This window comes from Athene noctua, chromosome 26, assembly GCF_965140245.1.
Source record: "Athene noctua chromosome 26, bAthNoc1.hap1.1, whole genome shotgun sequence".
Lineage (NCBI taxonomy): Eukaryota > Metazoa > Chordata > Aves > Strigiformes > Strigidae > Athene > Athene noctua.
The window spans coordinates 1,550,964-1,567,951 of NC_134062.1; the positions used below are offsets into that span (position 1 = coordinate 1,550,964).

General features: G+C 61.3%; 2 protein-coding genes across 3 annotated transcripts; both read right to left on the reverse strand.

The window, feature by feature from the left end:
* Positions 1-208: 208 nt before the first annotated feature.
* On the reverse strand, positions 209-5,921 carry SCN2B (sodium voltage-gated channel beta subunit 2). Of its 2 annotated transcripts, XM_074927553.1 has the most exons (5): positions 5,719-5,921; positions 4,112-4,260; positions 2,885-3,051; positions 2,276-2,486; positions 209-2,086 (listed from the first exon to the last, which is right to left on the reverse strand). In XM_074927553.1, the coding sequence occupies exons 3-5, from the start codon at positions 3,032-3,034 to the stop codon at positions 1,887-1,889; spliced, it is 561 nt and encodes a 186-aa protein (XP_074783654.1). In that variant the 5' UTR covers positions 3,035-3,051; positions 4,112-4,260; positions 5,719-5,921; the 3' UTR covers positions 209-1,886. The 2 variants fall into 2 exon arrangements, with proteins under 2 accessions (XP_074783654.1, XP_074783653.1); XM_074927552.1 differs by lacking the exon at positions 4,112-4,260.
* A 1,714-nt stretch (positions 5,922-7,635) lies between these two features.
* On the reverse strand, positions 7,636-12,518 carry JAML (junction adhesion molecule like). Its single transcript, XM_074927544.1, has 8 exons — positions 11,845-12,518; positions 10,301-10,464; positions 9,721-9,943; positions 9,455-9,584; positions 9,031-9,091; positions 8,326-8,421; positions 7,966-8,137; positions 7,636-7,738 (listed from the first exon to the last, which is right to left on the reverse strand). The coding sequence occupies exons 1-7, from the start codon at positions 11,885-11,887 to the stop codon at positions 8,000-8,002; spliced, it is 855 nt and encodes a 284-aa protein (XP_074783645.1). The 5' UTR covers positions 11,888-12,518; the 3' UTR covers positions 7,636-7,738; positions 7,966-7,999.
* Between the last annotated feature and the right edge of the window lie 4,470 nt (positions 12,519-16,988).

Below are 16,988 nucleotides of genomic sequence, written 5' to 3' on the forward strand. Positions count from 1 at the left end.
GCAGAGACGAGGGCCCCTGTCCTGCCCCACCAGCGGGCAGCTGCAGCACAAAAGCACCGAGTGCAAAGTTTGTGTTTTGTTGTTCTTTTGTTCATTTAACTGTACAAAGAGCAATAAAAACATCCTACACTCAGGAGAGTGCTTGGCAAAGGGAACCCATGGGAAGGCGCAGACCCCACACTACAGTTACGACCGATACCAGCCCCTCCTGTGTGTATATAGATATATTTGTAGAGATTCTCTCTGCTGTGTACAGCTATGTACATACAGATGCATTGGCAAGTTGCAATCCAAGGATAGTGCATGAAAGAAATGAAAGGCGGATGCAAGACTGCTCATGTGCAACACTCAGAGGCCTTTGGCTGCAAAGTTGCCAGCTCAGCCCCGCGCGGAGCCGCGCACAGCCCAGCTTCGGGCCGCAGCGGCCCTGGGGAACGGTGTGGGGAAAGGCATCCGGCGTGGGGTGCGCGGGGCAGCCTCGGCCCAGCCCTCCCCAGGCAGGAAAGCCCGCGGGAGAGGGGGAAGCCAGGCGGCAGACACGGCACATTCCTGCTGCAGAGGCGATGGGGAGCGGCGCAGAGCCCAGCGAGGTCGAGCGGGGTGGGGAGGGCACGCAGGGCCGGGGCGGGAAGCGATGGGGGCAGAGCAGGGAGCGCACGGCCATCCCTCCGTCCCCGGGGCCGGACGGCATCGCTGCCGGGACGCGGCCTCCCTCCCCCCTGGCAGTGCTGCTCGAGGGTGACACGGGACCTGTGGGCCCGAGGCAGGGCCCCAGGGGCTCCGTGTGCCCCCCCCTGCCCGCGCATGCAGGAGCGTGGACGGGGCTGAGGCGGGCGCAGCGGCACTGCGGGGCCTGTGCCTGGCCGGCTGGCAGTGCATTGCCGTGGCAGTTACGGATTGTGCAGTGCTCTGCGGGGAGGCTGCGGGAGGCAGCCTCAGCATCACAGGGTTGCTCGGGGTGACAGAGCTGGCCTGCCTCCGGGCCCACGGTTGTGCCCAGTCCCTCCCAGCAAGCGCCCTAACGCTCCTCTTCCTCCCAACAGCTCTTTGTCCCTGGCAGCTGCACCCCGCTGCTCCTCACCACCTCAGTTTGGCACATCAGCAGAACATTTTCTGTTAGAATTACCCTCCCCAAGAAGGAAACAAGCACAAAAACGTCAGCCCAGCACCTTTGGCTGAGATGCTCAGGCCCCAAAATAGCCCAAGAGACAGAAGGGTACATCCGTTACACACCGGGAGCCATTAGCGGCTCCAAAACCCGCCAAGCTCAGGGACAGCACATGGACCGAGGGTGTTTGCCCGGCCATCGGCTTCTGAGCAGGCCGGGACAGTCCCCGAGGAGCAGGAACTCAGCACCGGCACGCAGGGCTTGTGCGGAGGAGACACACAGCTCTCGGGGCTCCCTCGGGGACAGGACCCAGAGCCGAGCGTCCCGGGGGCGAGACGTGGCCCTGAGGGCAGCCGGCTGCTGGCCCCTGCTCTTTCTCTAGTGGGACAGGGCGCAGACATCGGGGCACGGGGGGGGCTGCCCGGCCCCCCTCCTCCAGCCCCTCTGTGCGCGGGGCCCGCGCTCGTCCCCCCCGTCCTGTCCACCCCAACACGTCCCCGTGGCCGCAGGCCGTGCTCCGGCGCTCGGGGGGTGCCTGGCGGGAGCAGGGGCCGAGCCGAGCCCAGCGCAGGCTCAGGGGCAGCCTTGGGGCGCTCCGGCCACCGTCCCCAGTGGCCAGGCTCCGGGGACCGCCTTCTCGCTGCGCCCTGCTCCAGGCTGCGCTGGGTATTTAGATGGAAGGAGGGATGCTCTGGGGAGACAGAAATCCTTGCTCTGGGAAGCACATCAAGGGGGTCACGCTGTACAGGGGTGAAGGGGGGGGGCAGGCAGGGGGGCATTACTTGGTGCCCTCGTCCGGGTTGCCTTCGCCGTCTGTCTTCCCCTCCTCCTCCGTCTTCTGGTCGTCCGTGTTCAGCCTCTGCTGCTTTTTCCGGCGCACGCACTTCACCACCATCAGCACCAGGATCACCACGGCCAGGAAGCCACCCACGGAGGCGCCCACGATGACAGCCACTGTGGAGTCATGCTTGGGGGGCTCTGGGGAGATGGGGCACGGGCTCAGGGCAGGCAGCCCGCGCCTGAGGCAGTGACAGGCAGGGCTCACTCCCCCTGCCAGGGAGCAAACCCTGTGCACACAACGCGGGGTGGAGGCAGGGCACGGGGGGGAGCGGGGAGCCACCAGCACCCATGGGTGCACGACAGCAGAGGGACCACTCTACCGCTTACCTTGGGTGAGCACCTTCAGGCTGATGCTGGCGTGGCCCCGCTGACGGTCCGGGGGGTTGAGGACATAGCAATTGTAGGTGCCCTCGTCCTCCAGCTGCACGTTTTTGAGGGTGAAGGACACATCGTACTTGGTGGGGTTCCCGGTGAACTCCACCCGGTTCCCAAAGCGATCCAGCTGCTTATTCATGATCTTCATCCGGAACTGCAGGAACTGGGCAGCCCGAGCAGGAGAGGAGGTGAGACAGTGCTGGGCCCCCTGCGCACCCGCCCTCCCCGGCCAGGCATCCCCCTCCCCTGCACGCACGGCCCCGGGCGCACACCACGCCGCAGCTCGCCCGAGCAGCCGGGGCCCGCTCAGCTCCAGCCCCCGCCACGGCCAGGGCCGGGGTCTCCCCGCAGCGTCTCGCCCCCCTCATGCCCGCCTGTCCTGCCACACCAGGGCAGCTCCCTGGCTCTCTACGCCGTCGGGGGGCAATGCTCCTGGGGCGGAGGAGGGCCAGGAGCAGGAGCACGTGTCGGGAGAAGGCTCGGGACCCCAAAGAACACACACAACGACTTCATGCTGGTCCCAGGGCCTCTCAGCAGATCCCCAGCCCCGGCGAGACTCACCAGCTCCTCAGAGCAGTTCCTGCACTCCTGGTACGTCCAGTTGAGGGAGAACTGCTTGTTCTCCACCTTGTAGCAGGAGTTGAAGGTGCAGGAGAGCTTCACGGAGGAGCCGTTCAAGGCATTGATGGTGGCAGGAGCCATGACCTCCATGCCCAATCCCGTGGGTGCTGCCGCAAGCACGGAGCAAGAGCAGAGAAGCAGAGGAGTTAGAAAGGCGGCAGGAGCAGCCGTCCTGCAGCTGAGCTGGCCACCCACCCCCCCGCCACCGCCGGCTGGCTGCTCAGAGCCCACCCCGGGGCCTGGGGTGGCCTTTCAGGCACGTCCACGCACAGACCCCGCTGTGGCCAGCCAGGAGCAGGGTTCCCCTGCGCAGCAGGGCCAAGGGCCAAGGGGGGAGCAGTCCCAGCCCTGGCACCACCCTCGGCCCTGCTCTGCACGGGCTGATGACCCCTCCCTGCCATGCCTGCCCTGATGGTGCCCGCTGCTGAATTCTGCTGACTCCAGGCAAGCCCCGCTCCTTGCGCTTAAACGAGGCTTTCCTGCTGCAGAATCAATTACGCTCTGCGAAGGGCTGAATGCAGCATCAGCATGCGGGGCTCAGTGCCACATCCGCGGAGAAATTTATGGCTGCGCTCATCAGATTTCATTCCCGGCAGGATGCGCCACAGCGGCAAGGGCTGGGATCTGCCAGGGCTGGCCCCGGGGGGCTGCAGGGGGAATGCAGATGCTCCCCGCTCTCAGGGGGGGTCACACAAGGATTCTCTAGCTGGAAACGACCGGGTCAAGATCTCAGTCACTCCTGAGGGGACGAGGCCAGTCCGTGCCCCGGCCTTGCTGTGGCAGAGAAATGGGGGCATTCCCCGGTGCAGCTCACGGGGCAGGACGGCTCAGGTGGGCCATGGGCAGGGATGAGGTGTCTGTGCCCTGCTCCCTCTTCCACTCCTTTCCTGCAGCTCCCCTCGTTTGCTGGCTGCCCCAGCAGCACCCCAAACCCAGCGCCTGCATGCAGCATGTTCTCCCCAGCCTGCAAAGGGGAGGGTGCGCATGCTGAGACAGGCTCCTGTGCAGCCAAGAAGCTGCAGCACGCTAAGGCTAAGCCCCACGAAGCACAGGGATGGCGAGCCCTGGAAGGATTGCTGGGAAGGACGAGGCTGTGACGGGGGGCTGTGGCACCCCACAGGGCAGGGACAGTGGCCCTGGCAGCAGGTGCTTTTCCGATCACCTCACCTCTCCCCTCTGGCTGCTGCTCTTTGCTCTCAAACCTTCTTCCTGAGGTGCTCTGGAGTCCAGCCCTGTGGCCAAGCTGGATGCATGTCAAGGCTGCTCCGCTGGCTAATCCACGCCGTCTGCAAGCAGGGCAGGAAAGGGGCCAGGCTCTGCAGCCAAGGAAAAGAGGCTTTTCCAAGTCGCAGATACGGCTGCTTCGAGCCACAGGTCTTGCTGCGCGGTGTGAACCAGCAGCATCCTGAAGCCAGCGCTCTGGAGGCAGGGGGGTGCCCTCCAGGTACAGCCAAGCCGTGGGAGATGGCGAGCGGCCGAGCTGAGCACCCTCCGTCCAGCCCCCGCGCAGGGAGGGCTCCCCACAGGGTGCTGGGAGGCAGCGGGGGGAGAGCTGGCACCTGGGGACGAGTCACAGCACCCAGGCAAGGAAGAGGTGTCCACGCCCGAGCCGCTGTCCCAGCCTTGCTGCCCTGGCGCAGCCCACCCCCTTCGATGCTTTCCAGAAAACCTGGCGGGGTGGGAGCGGAGAGCCGGGAGCCTGCCTGCCCCGGAGAGCCCTTCAGAGCCCCAGCACGCCTGGCCACGGGGCTCCCCGCACAGAGGCACTGGCTTGAGTGCCTGGCGGCCCTCGCGCGACACCCTCCCTGCCTGCGCTCGGGTGGCGTGGCTCCGGGTCCCGGGGGTGCCCCGCGGCCCTGCGGAGGGCTGACGTGGCACCAGGAGCTCCCCCAGGCGCTGCGGCGACGGGGCAGCCCTGGGCAGGCCCTTGGGCAGCCAGCGCGGCCTCGCAGGCGGCCAGCAGGCCGCAGGCACGTGTCCCGGGCTCTGCCCTGCCCGGGTACCGCCGAGGTGCGGAAAGAACCTGCCAGAGCCCTGGGCCCGACCGGCCAGGCTGTGTCCTTCGGAGCTGCGCACACTGCCAAACCCGCCACACGACACCCGCGCCCGGGGCTCCCTCGGGCGGTATCGGTATCGGTAACGGTATCGGTAACGGTAAGGTTACGCGCAGCCTCGGGCCGGGCTTTCTGACCTCCACCTCCCGGCCTCCGTCCTAAGCAAGGGCAACCCCCGGGAGCGCGGGCACAGCGGGCGCAGCGGGCGCAGCGGGCACAGCGCTTCGAGGAGGCGATGCCATCCCGTCCCCAACAACACAGACCCAAACGTGCTGACAGGCGCCGCTGGCTCCGGGGCAGGGCAGGAATGCGGAGACCACGGTGCCCCCCCCCGCCCCACGCAGCACCCGCCGCCCCAGCAGCCACAAGCCAAAGGCCAGTCGCCAGCCACCCGCAAGCCACCGGCCACCGCCTGCCCAGCGAGGCAAAGCCAGAACAGCCCCCGGCCCCGCTGCAGCCCCCCGGCCCGCTGCCTGCCGTGCCCCCGGGCAGAGCCTGCGGCAGGGGCCGCGCAGCGGGTCACCCCGGCCGGCGGGTCCGGGCAGCGCTGGGGACCAGCTCCGTGCCGTCCCGCAGCATCCCTCGCCGCTGCCTCCCCGGCTACAGGACGGGCTTCCCGGGGCCGAGGTGGCGAGGGGGCTCCCGGCCGGGAGGGGGTTTCTCGCCAGGCTGGGGGGCCGGGGCAGCCGCGGGCATGCAGGGGCTCAGGGCGGCACTTACCCAGCGAGAGGAGCAAGCTGAGGCCAGCGAGGAGCAAGGCGGGCTGCGGGAGCCAAGCCGCCGGGCTCATTGTGAAGGAGTTTTGTGTGTGGAGAGGACCGGGTGTCGGTGTGGGCGGGGGGTCGGTTTTTTCGGTTATTTGCCGGTGACACACGACATTAGAGCCGCGGCACCGCCACAGCCCAAGATGGCTGGCGGGGGGGGGGACCGCCGGGGCCGGTAAATGCTATGGTTGGCGGATTTCGGCAGAGGAAGCGGGAGGGCAGAAAAATTTTCCCCTGAACAGACGGCGGAGGCTGCGGCTCGGCGCTGCGGGGCCGGGGGGGGGGCGGCTCCTGCAGCGGGGCCGCCCCGGGCCGGGGGAGCGGGTCCTGCCGGGAGCCCCCTGCCCCGCCAATTCGCTGTGGAGCAAACAGCGCTCGGGGCTCCCCTGCCCCGCAGAGAGCAGGAGCCCGGGGACGCGGCCTGACCCCGAGGGCGGCCCCTGCAGCCCCCTGGTTCCGGGGGGACACGCGGCCGTGCACCCCTGCCCCGGCGGGCCTGCCCGCCCTGCCCTGCTTCGCAGCAGCAGCTCCCGCTCTCAGGGGCCCGGGAACATCGGAAACACCTTCCCGACGCCAGGCAGGGAGCGGAGGGGCGGCTCAGGCCTGGGCAGGGCAGAGGGTGCCGAGGAGGCCCGGGCGGAGCTCGGCCACGGGCCGGCGGCCTGCAGCGGGCAGGATGGCTCGTGAGGGCAGCCCCGCCGCTGCCCGGGGTGCCGGACTCCACCGCCAGCACCCTGACCCAGGGGAACACCCCCTCTTCCCCCAGAGCTCAGAACACGGGGCCCTGCCCAGCAGTAACAGGGCATCGGCCAAGGAAGCGTCTGGGCCGCAGACTCAGCCTGGACTCAGGCCGCAGGGACGGGTGCAGGAAGGAGCCAACACGTGAGCTCACGGACACCGGGCAGCAGCCGCTCGGCTGCTTAGTGCTGGTGCTGCTGGATGCAGCGGGGTGCGGGGGGGTCCTGCTGCGGCAGCGTCAGCGAGGAGAAACACGAGGGGTGTCCCGGAGCCCGAGCACATCCCCACTCCTGAGCACCAGAGCCCTGGGAGGGACAGAGGGGCAGTGGGAGGGATGCAGAGGTGCTCTGCCCCCCAACCTGCTCCATGAGGGGCCCTGGGGCAGCCAAGAGAGAAGTGCTGGGGGGTGACCCGCTTAGCAAAGACACTGCATGCACAGCACAGCTCCCCAGCCACGCTGGGCAGGCAGAGCATGCTCTGCTCGGCTGGCCAGGCTCCTACAACCCCGCCAAGGCAGTGGAGGTCAGACGTAACCCCCGGCCCCCCCCCAAACCAGCTCTGGATCCCGATTCCTCCTGCCATCCCATTACTTGGCTTCATCCAGAAAAAGAGAGTGGGGTGTCAACGTGAAACCAAGGACTGCGGCCCGGAGCAGCCTGCTGCAGTGTCGGTCTGGCAGCGCTGGGGGGGGGGTGGGGGGGTGGCCCCCCCGCTTCTTGCCGGGGGTCACAGGGCTATAGATAGCAGGGAGGCGGGCCAGCACCGCCCGAGGGCACCCCGGGCCGCATGTCGGGTGCACGGGCGGGCGCTCACCCCCAGCAAGCAGCCGGTGTGTGGGACACGTGTGAGCGCACACACGTGGGGGGACCCCACCGCCTGCGGGGGACCCCGCTGCCCTCCCGAGACTGGGCAGCAAAGGGGGGGTCCCGCCTGCTGCAAGGGGACACCCCCCCCTTCGCCACCCACTGGGCTTTGCTGCTCCCTGGGGCCAGCGCGGGGGCCGTGTGCCAGGCCACACGTGGGTGCTGGGGCTCCCAGGGCCTGGGCCAGGCGGGTTTGGGCACCCTCGGCCATCACACGCTTAAGCGGGAGGTAAAAGCCAGGCGGGGACAGGGAAGGTTCCCTGAGTTTTATTCTCTTCAGAAGATAGCACTGCCCCCCCTGCGCGGCTCCCGCTGCATCTCCCCCTTCCTCCGCGGCCAGGCTCTCCTCGGAGATCGTCCTCGCAGGACCTGGAGCTGCACGGACCAGGATCAAAGCTGGAGCGGGGAGGCTGTGCTCCCTCCAGAGACCAGGACACGAGAGTCCGCGTCCCCTGGGCCCGTGGCTGACAGCCAGGGTGGGACGTGCCCCAGCAGCAGCTCTCAGAGGGAGCACGCGGTGAAGCGACACCGTTTCTCAGAGGAAGGGCTGATGGCCGCGGCGTGCCAGCCTGCCCCAAGGAACAATGCTCTCATGCACACACCTGCTGGCAAAGGGGCTTCCAGCCCCCAGCACGGCTATTGCTCCCCCTCTGGTCTGCTGCAGGGCTCCTCGCTTCGTCCCTCGGCCTGTCTCCCCTCTCCCATCCATTCTGCCGGGATCACCCTCTTGGCCAGCTCCACGTAGATGCCGTTCTCCCGGAAGGGAGAGGGGTGCTGCAAGGAGCAAGGGACGGAGCGTGAGTCCCACCGCAGGTATCGGGGCCCATTTGGAGGGGGCAGGAGGCAAGGGATGCTGCTGTCTGGCGTGGGGAGCAGGACGGGATGGGGGGGTCACAGCAGCCCTACAGCTGCACGCCCTGCCCACCCCTGCCACAGCGCGAGGTGGCCACTCCCCTCCTCACCATGGTGATGTAGGTCTCCTCGGGTCTCTTCTTCTTCCCTGCACCCTGTTCGGCCTTGGGTACCTCAGCTCCAGGGATTGAGGAGTAAAGCGCTTCCTACGAGGGGGAGATCAGGACACTTGGAACCGAGCAGTCCCCAAATACAGGAGGGCTGTCCGAGCTCAGTCACAGGACTGGCACCGCAAGCCGCAGCCACGGCTGGCAGCAAACGGCACCTCGGGCTTGGCCAGGGCGGGGTCCCCTCCCTCGGTGTGCCCAGCCCCGTGCCCACACACCCTGTGTCAGCGATGCCTCCATGTCCTAAGGACACACAGTGACAAGATGCCCTGGCTTCAGCCTCAGGGAGACTGTGGCCCAGGACCCCCTCCCCCTGTCACTGCTCCAGGCACTCGGCTGCTGCGGGAGGATTTGCTCCATCAGCGCCTCCTCTTAGCCACAAGCCAAATGAAACGGCAGGTCTCGGGGCTCGTCCCAACCACCCCCCGTGCACACAGCCGGCGGCACGGCAAGGAGCCCGCAGCTCTGCGGGGATGGCGGGGATGGTTGGGCACGCGAGGGCACGGCCTGGTGCGCACAGGCGTGGGTGCTCTGCAGCCCTGCACGCCCCATCCCTCTTCTCCTCCCTCCCTTCAGGTCCCGCGGGTTGGGGCAGCGTCCCAGGGCAGGGCAGACACACGCTTCCCTCCACTCAGGCTCAGCTCTCACCTCTGCTTTGTTCTTGCTGTCGCCGTTTCCAGTCCTCTCTAGGGCCGTGTTGGCTGCAGACCTTGAGGGAAGGCAACAGTGGTGTCATCTGCAGGAGAAGCATCGCCTGCTCCTCCTGTTCCCGCCCTCCCTCTCCTGGGACACTGAGATCCCTTCGCCACATGCCTTGGCCAGGCCATCCCCGCCGCAAGCACACCGGGAGCCCAGGAGGTTTGGGAGCAAAGCGGGGTCTGGCCAGGGTAGCACGACAGCAGAGGGCAGCAGGAACGTGCACCCGGCTGCCGGGGCTGACGAACCCTCTGGCTCCCGCAGCTCCAGCCCTGCTTGGGGCACGTCAGGCTGGCGCTTGGCAGGGAGAGCAGTGTGGGAAGGCTGCAAGGAGGTGCTTTGCTCAGCCCCATAAACCCACAGCTAGCCTTGATACCTCTTCCTCAGGCTGAGCCCAGCCAGGAAAGCCAGCACAACGGCCACGCAGCCACAGCCCACAGTCACGGGCCAAAGCCCAGAGTCTCCCGGGGCTGCAGGGTCCTGGGCGCCTGCTGCTCCTCGTCCTGCTGGGGAGACACCAAGGCAGGGGATGGGACACACAAGGACCCCAACACTAACCAAGAGCCTCCCACAGCCTCTGCAGCCCCTCTGCATGGGGCCGAGCAGGGTGAGGGGAGATGGGAGCCGTCACAGGGCACCTACCTCTCTGTCCCGTGGGGCTGACGTGCAGCACCGTGTGGTTCTTGAAGATGCTGCTGCGCTGGAGCAGCCGGATCTCACACACGTACATGCCGCTGTCATTCACCCGCACGTCCTGCAGCTGGATGGAGCCGTCCCAGCGGGACGTGTCCCCCTGCCACCGCGCCCGGTCCCGGAAACGGCCCACAGGGATGCTACGGTTGCTGTAGTAATAAAACACCATCTCCTGCCAGGGCACAGACAGCATCAGGTGAAAGGAGTCCAGCGAAGGGCACTGCCCCACGGGCCTTCCCTGCTCCAGAGCCCTCAGATCCGCGCTCTCTCCCTCTCCCTGTGGAGCGCTCGCCATGCACGAGAGCTCAGCTCACTCCCACACTCTCTGGGAAAGCCCCAGGACTAGCACCCAGGGCCATGGATCCCCTGCAGTGCGGGATCACGGGGAGCAGTGGAGGTCCCTGCCGCCCCACAGGGGAACCTTCCTCCTCTCGGGAGCCTTCCAAGAACAGCGGGGCTGTCCCGCTTGCCCTGCCCGGACCCCTGCCCCCCGCACCGCTCCACCCCCCGTCCCCCGGTCCCGACCAACCTCCGGCGTGCCGACTCCTGCTACGCGCAGCCAGTCCACTTTGGCCATCGTCCAGTCCTCGGCCACCGGGTCTAGGAAGAGGCACCGCAGCAGGACAGAGTCCCCAGCGCTGGCTCGAAGCTGAGGCTCCGTGAACACCCAGCCAGCCCACCCGCTGCATCGCTCTGCCAGGGACAAGGACAGCAGGATGAGTCCAGGGAGGACGGTCAGATGCAGCCTGCCTGTCCCCATAGGTATCTCCTCTCCAGATAAGCCTGGGGCTAATGGCACTGACCAGTCCAGAGCGCAGCGGGGAGGCTCTGCTCCCTGTGCAGGCAAAGCCTCTCCCTGACCCCTGCTTTTGGCGTGCCTGGGATGCGGGGCAGCACATCCTCCCAGCCGCCAGAGCAAGGGCTGCTGCGCTCGCTGAACAAGCCACGCAGAAGGCAAGTGGGGAAGCACAACCCCAGCCCTCTGCGTCGCCCAGCCAAAGCCGGCAGCTCCCGCAGGCTTGTTCCTGTGAGTCACTGGCCAGGAGAACCAGTGCCACTCATCTACACCAGGCCAGGGGCAATTCAACCACTTCACACGAATTGCAGTTCCTCTTTCACAACCTGCCCATTTGGCTTCCTCACCCCTTGCTCACAGGCTCCTGACCTGGGCTGGGACCTGTCTGCCCACAGAAATACTGCTTAGGGTTTCTAGAGAAGCTGGACAGTGGGGAAAAACAAACAAACCAGAGGCACTTCAAAGAGCGCAGAGCTGACAGAACCAGCATGAAGCAGCTGCCGACACGGTGGGCTGCAAAGCATGCAGCAGGAAGAGGAAACAAGTGGGGCAGAAAATGTCCCTGGAGCTTGTCAAGAAAAGCCCTGCACGCCCCGGAGTCTGCACCAGCAAAACCCAGAAAGAGCAGCTGAGGCTCTGGCACTTGTTTGTCGAGAACTAGGCGAGCTGATTCAGCAGGGAGCTGCTCGGACAGGTAGGCTCTTCCCGGTACCTTAGCCACTCTGCTCGCTCTGTCCACAAGCCACTGAGGGCTGGGCCCTGGCGAAGCACCAAGTACTTGTCTGATGCCCTGTAAATAATAAATGCAAAGTGCTCCAGCTTCCCAAACAGGTTCCTTTTGGTCTTGACTGCTGCGGAGCTGAAAATATCAACTATTTGCCAGTGGAGAAGACCAAGGGAGCCAGTTGCCTTGAGCAGAGCCAAAAATCAGTACCTTGGAAACCTTTCCCTGTATTTAGAATTAAATAGAATAGAAAGCAGACCCGCCTCTTTCGAAGCCTGGGAGCCTGGCAGAGTAAGCGCAGGGCTCCGTCCAGGGCTGCCGGCACACTGTGCGGCCTGTCTGTGCGTGAGCTCCGCAGGAGGGAACCGGCAGCACCCGGAGAGCAGCGGAGCGACTGGGACCCAGCAGCCCCCTTACTGCTGCCAGCTCCGTGCGCCTGCGGGACCCCAGGGGCTTCTCACCCCAGGAAGAGAGGAACCGATGGGCCTTTCAGCAAAGGCAGAGGGGGAAGCAGGCAAGGTAAGTAAAACCACCAGAATGACTTACAGCTTACCCAGCCATGTCAGCACCAACGTCAGGCTCATCAACACCACCATCTTACTCCACCAGCAACTTGCAACCAAACTGAACGCCCGGGTCAGAAAAAGCCTTCCTTCAGTTCTTCAGAGGGAACACGATCTTTGCTGCCTGGATGTTCAGCCTCTCAGGTCAGCCACTATCCCAGCTGGGAGCCTGCAACTCAGTGAAGCACAGATGTCAGCTACGTCTGGTGTGAGGTCAGCCTCTAGCATCTGAACTGTTCATAGATGTTAACTCTGCTCAGAGAGTTTTTCTACTACATACTCAGAGAAGTTTGGTCCTAAAAACACCGACCTCTTACTCTAGAAAGAACTCCCTTGTTCCAGGGTGCTGCATATGGCGAGAACTTCTGCTGGAACACTTCAGGGTCTGGTGCGCTCACTGTGACCCGCTGCACATCTCTCAAAACAAAGCCGGACTGCAGACACATCCTGCAGCCCGAGGAAGGACTGGCTGGCATCATCAGGAATATGCCAGCCAGCGCTCACACGTGGATCACAGCAAGGCAAAAGTCAGTACCCTGCTTGCTGTGACTCTGCTCCATGACTCAAAGCTATGCCCATTCAAAAGTGATAAACAGATTTAAAGGCAAAAGTTACTGAGAGAAGCCCTCCCGCTTGGGAGAACCTGCACATCACAGCTGAATTTGGGGCTGCCATTACCAGCACACGTTTTCCAATACGTGCATTTTTGCTGCAGAAAGGCAACCAGAGCTGAATCATCTCTGAAGTCTTGCTAGCTTCTCTCATTTTTCTCCACTGTGCGAGTCAGGATTTTTAGACCAGCTTCAGTAAGGCTTGGGAGGGGAAGAAGTCCCAGATACTTTTCCCCAAGAAACAGCCATGAAAGGTGTTAGGAGTGATTGCGTAAGGGAAACATCTGCCATTATTCCCATCGCTCTCAGAGATCCATGGTTCCCTCAGTGCTGTGGAGCAGAAAGCCACAGCGACAGATCTGTGGTCCTGGGATAGCACGTGTCCCAGGGCAGCGCCCACGTCCTTGGCACTCCATGCAGAACCCACGGTGACGATCGCGCCAGGCACCAAGGGCAGCAGGGAGGCGAGGGGGGACGTGCCAGCTCTGGCAGGAACAGCCACTGCGGCTCCGCAGAGCACGGGCAGGGAGCGGGCAAGGCCTCCCCACCACTGCTCCTCTCCTGAGGAACTTCCATCTCTTTACATGGCCAGACACGTCTGCTAATACCTTTTTCTTTGCAAATGCATTTTTCTCAGGAAAGAAAGCTCAGAAACACCCTGAGACAGGCTCAGACAGGGATCCAGGCCCAGAGTTAGCTGCTGGGGGACCCACGAGTCTGTTCTAGGCTGAGAGACAGTCCCTACAGCTTTCCAGCGTTCTTGCCTTCAGTGATGTAAAACCACCTCTGCCCTTCACTGTCCTCCCCCATTCTACAGACAAAATCCTGAAAAGCGGCAGGAAGCCTTCTGGAATGCTCTCAAATCTGCCTTTCAAAAAACATGATGCATTTGGGGGTTGGGTTTTTTGGAGGTGGAGGGGAGAGCTGTGTGGTTTGACTGCACTGTTTGCAGCTCTGCCGTGACACACTTTGCTGTACAACCTGCGCTTGTGCACACACAACCTACAAACACACCAAAATTCATGCTCAGCTCCAAAGCTCTCAGCTGGTGCAGCACATCTCAGTGCAGCAGGCCAATGCATCCTACTTTCTAGCTGTACTGCCAAAAGCTGTAGAACTCAAGCAGAGCTACCTCCTCCCACGACCACCCCCATGCAGGACCCAAAATAGGAGCCAGCTTAAAAAAAAAAAAAGCCCTCAGCACACAGAAGCCTGTGTACGGGGATATCTACGCTCAGAACTTCTCCGTAGCTGAGCTACTGAGGCTCTGGTCTTTATTTGCCACCAAATCCTTCCTGGACTTATTACCCTGTTTTTCAGAGTAAGTTCTGGCCCTGTCTGGGAACACATTTTTGCAGGGTCTCCCTCTGCAACACGCACCAGCAAGTGGGTGCCGTGCGTGCAGCAGCTGAAGACAGCACCCACTCACCCAGGCTGTTACGCACATTACGGTGCTGACATATCCAAACCCTTCCGCAGGATAATTGCCGTTACTAAACAGTTTGGGAAAAAAATACATAGATACCATATTGCCTTCACCTTTTCCTGCTTTTGCACATGGTATCTGAATCCTCAGCACGTCTGTGTTTCCTCAGTTCTTTTTTCAGAAGCGAAAAACAACAACAAAATATTATGGCAAAAATACTCACCTAGTGTGGCTTGGGGCAGTCAACTTATCTCTTGCACGAAGGGTTCTTCAGTGACTAATTTGGAGTAACTGAAAGAAGCAGTTGCTAAATCCTCTTGAGGTCATACATGCAAGACATTTGTCTTACTTACCAGTCTTTGGTTTTGAGTCTCCTATTTCAGGTTCAGTTTGGTGGTCGCTTTCAACTTGCAAGAGGAAGTGAGGAGCTAGATTGAAGTACTGACACACCACAGCGCAGAAGGGACTGTCACGGAGAGGTAAGAACTAGAGCTGCGTACGCCTGCGAGCAGATGATGGGTGTGCAGCTTCGTAAGGAGACGACACCTCACAGGTCCAAGACGTGGCTCAGTCCCAGTCCTTCCATCAGGGCAGACCGATCTGATCAGTCACCGTGTGAGAAGTCACAACGGAGGGGTTCTTGGCAAGCAACACTTTGGCAGCTGGTGCTCCTCCTGGGCTGTTTTTGGGACCAGAGCTGGTTAGGGAACCACCTCTCCTGCAGACTGGATCTTGTCCTGATGAGGTACCAGCAGCAAGCAACACCAAGTGACTCTGCTGAGCCTTAGTGCTGGGGGTGCCGGGGCCGCAGGCTGGCGAGCATCCCACGGGCACAAGGGCCACGCTCCGCGCGCTTTCCACAGAGCAGTCAGCTGCTCCCTTCTGAAACACGTACAAGATACTCAGCAGGGACTGCTTTCAGCCAGCACCACCACCCCCAGTCACTTCGAAAGCATGTTTTCATCCTTCCTCTTCCTCTGGAGTACCGCAGCAATCACTGTTCTCTGCCCCAGGATCAGTGGCTGCAATGGTGCTGAGCAACTTCCACACAGCTAGCGAAGGGTTAAACCCGGCCGGCAGCCAAACACCAGGCAGCCCCTCGCTCACCCTCCCCTGCCTGGGGCGTGGCGGGGAGAACTGGAGGGGTAAAGGGGACTCTAAGTTAAGGTAAAAACAGTTTAATAATTAAGTAGAACAACGATAGAATGTACAAAGGGGTAACGCACAGTGTGATTGTTCACCACCTGCCGACTCAGGCCACCCCTGAGCAGGGAGAGAAGCCCCCTCCTTCCCAGCTGCCCCTCCTCTACATGCTGAGCATGGCGGGACATGATCTGGAATATTCCCTTGGCCAGTCTGGGTCCGGTGCTCTGGCCCTGCTCCCTCCCAGCTTCCTGTGCACCTGCACCCAGGCAGGACTTGGGGAGCCGGAGAGCCCGTTCTCTTAGCAACAACAGAACATCACTGTCTTATCACCACTCTTCTCATACCAAATCCCATACCGAATCCAAGTGCAGCACTACTCCAGCTATTAGGAAAAAAAATAAGGTCTATCCCAGCCAAAACCAGGACACAAAGGAAGAGAAAATTAAGTCTTGTTCATGCTCAACACGCTATTAGCTTCAAGGTGGCAATTTAGCTTCACACCAGAGATCTGCCCAGGATCTAGGCCGCTGTTTGCAAAGGAGTCACAGTTGAGGGAAAGCATTTTGCTGAAAACATGAGTCATTTCCACAAAGAACTGGAGGGATGTATTATTGCTGAAAGAGGAACAAAGCCACTTCCTCCACACCACATATCCCACCGACATCCTTTCTCAGGAGTTTTGGTTGGGAGAGACATTGTGCCAGCAGGAAGCACAAGCTTTTTAAATATTACTTTATAGTAGATGGGAGAAAAATGTATTTCTTTATCTGGAGACCCAGATCTACAGCTAACCTGCTCTGCAGTCAGGAACTTCAACGTACCTGTAACTGGCAGCCATGACAGAGCTGCTAAAGGGGGACTCGGCACACGCTGCCTTTGGAGTTAAATCTCTGCCTGAAACACCTTTACCCACCATCACATGACAATTTCTATAGCTAAGCAACAACTCAGGATGGCAGCTCAGGAGTTCAACTATATTTAGTCATATTTAGCCAAATAAAAAAATCCACAGCCCAGAATGGAACAAAGCATTTTATTGGTAATGGCACAAAATCACCAGTAAACTCGTAACAGGTATCAGAGGAGACTATTTGACCAATGCTGCACACAGAAAGGAAGCAGGAAACGGCAGCTCTTTAGGTACTGAGCAGACGTGGACCCCCCTGCTCTCTGCCACCCATTACTGGACTTGTCTGGTGAAAGAGAAAGTACTCTTTCTTACCAGGCAGTCACGATGCACGTTTGGCTGCTTCCCTAAAACGGTACCTAGAAGAAGAGAGGAGGAACATGGCTGTCGTTCCAAACACGGATCATTCCTTTGGATATTGCTTGGCTCAATGGTTGAGGTAGATGGGGTTAATGTTTCTCCAGATACAGAGTCCCCATTTGCATTTCTGAATTTAATTTTCTAAGAATTGTGCTTCACTCCTACAAGTAGGAGATGTACCTAGTACTGCAGCTGTTGGACAAATAATAAAAGAAAGAAGGAAAGATAAAACTCAACAATGTAAGGTAACACTACCGTGCAGTCGGTGACTTCAAAACAGAATCAGCTAATGGGAGGAACAAAATTAAGTGGCAGATTCAACCAAGAAATAGTTAAAAAGCAGTAGGTTCTCTTCACTCCAAGACAAAGGATGCCACGTACCAATTTAATCAGTTTTAAGTCCTTGAAGTATGTTCCAAAAAAAAAATTGAGAAGAAAACATTGTCAATGCCCAATGACGATCACCTTAGAGAGCAGATGTCACTCTGGAGTAGCCTGTGCTTTAGGCAATTCGAATTCAAGGGAGATGCCACCAATAATAAAGGAAACAAATTTACAAGGTAACTAAGAAACAGGCAGTGTCAGACTGCTGGTAGGAAACAGGCTGTACACCTGTAGGCACTGAGGTTTCTGTAGGCACCGGAGAAGTGAGGTTAAGACATTTTTTTTTTTTTTTCCAATAAA

What these genes read in the sequence shown, in the direction of transcription:
- SCN2B (XM_074927552.1), bottom strand. Translation starts at nt 5,788, where the DNA reads ATGAGCCCGGCGGCTTGGCTCCCGCAGCCCGCCTTGCTCCTCGCTGGC. An exon ending in CAGCTTGCTCCTCTCGCTGG is followed by an intron (nt 3,052 to 5,718) that starts GTAAGTGCCGCC and finishes TGCTTGCGGCAG; the next exon opens with CACCCACGGGATTGGGCATG. An exon ending in CCTGAAGGTGCTCACCCAAG is followed by an intron (nt 2,087 to 2,275) that starts GTAAGCGGTAGA and finishes CCATCTCCCCAG; the next exon opens with AGCCCCCCAAGCATGACTCC.
- JAML (XM_074927544.1), bottom strand. Translation starts at nt 11,887, where the DNA reads ATGGTGGTGTTGATGAGCCTGACGTTGGTGCTGACATGGCTGG. An exon ending in ACAGCAAGAACAAAGCAGAG is followed by an intron (nt 8,422 to 9,030) that starts GTGAGAGCTGAG and finishes TCCCCCTCGTAG; the next exon opens with GAAGCGCTTTACTCCTCAAT. An exon ending in AGGAGACCTACATCACCATG is followed by an intron (nt 8,138 to 8,325) that starts GTGAGGAGGGGA and finishes TGCTCCTTGCAG; the next exon opens with CACCCCTCTCCCTTCCGGGA.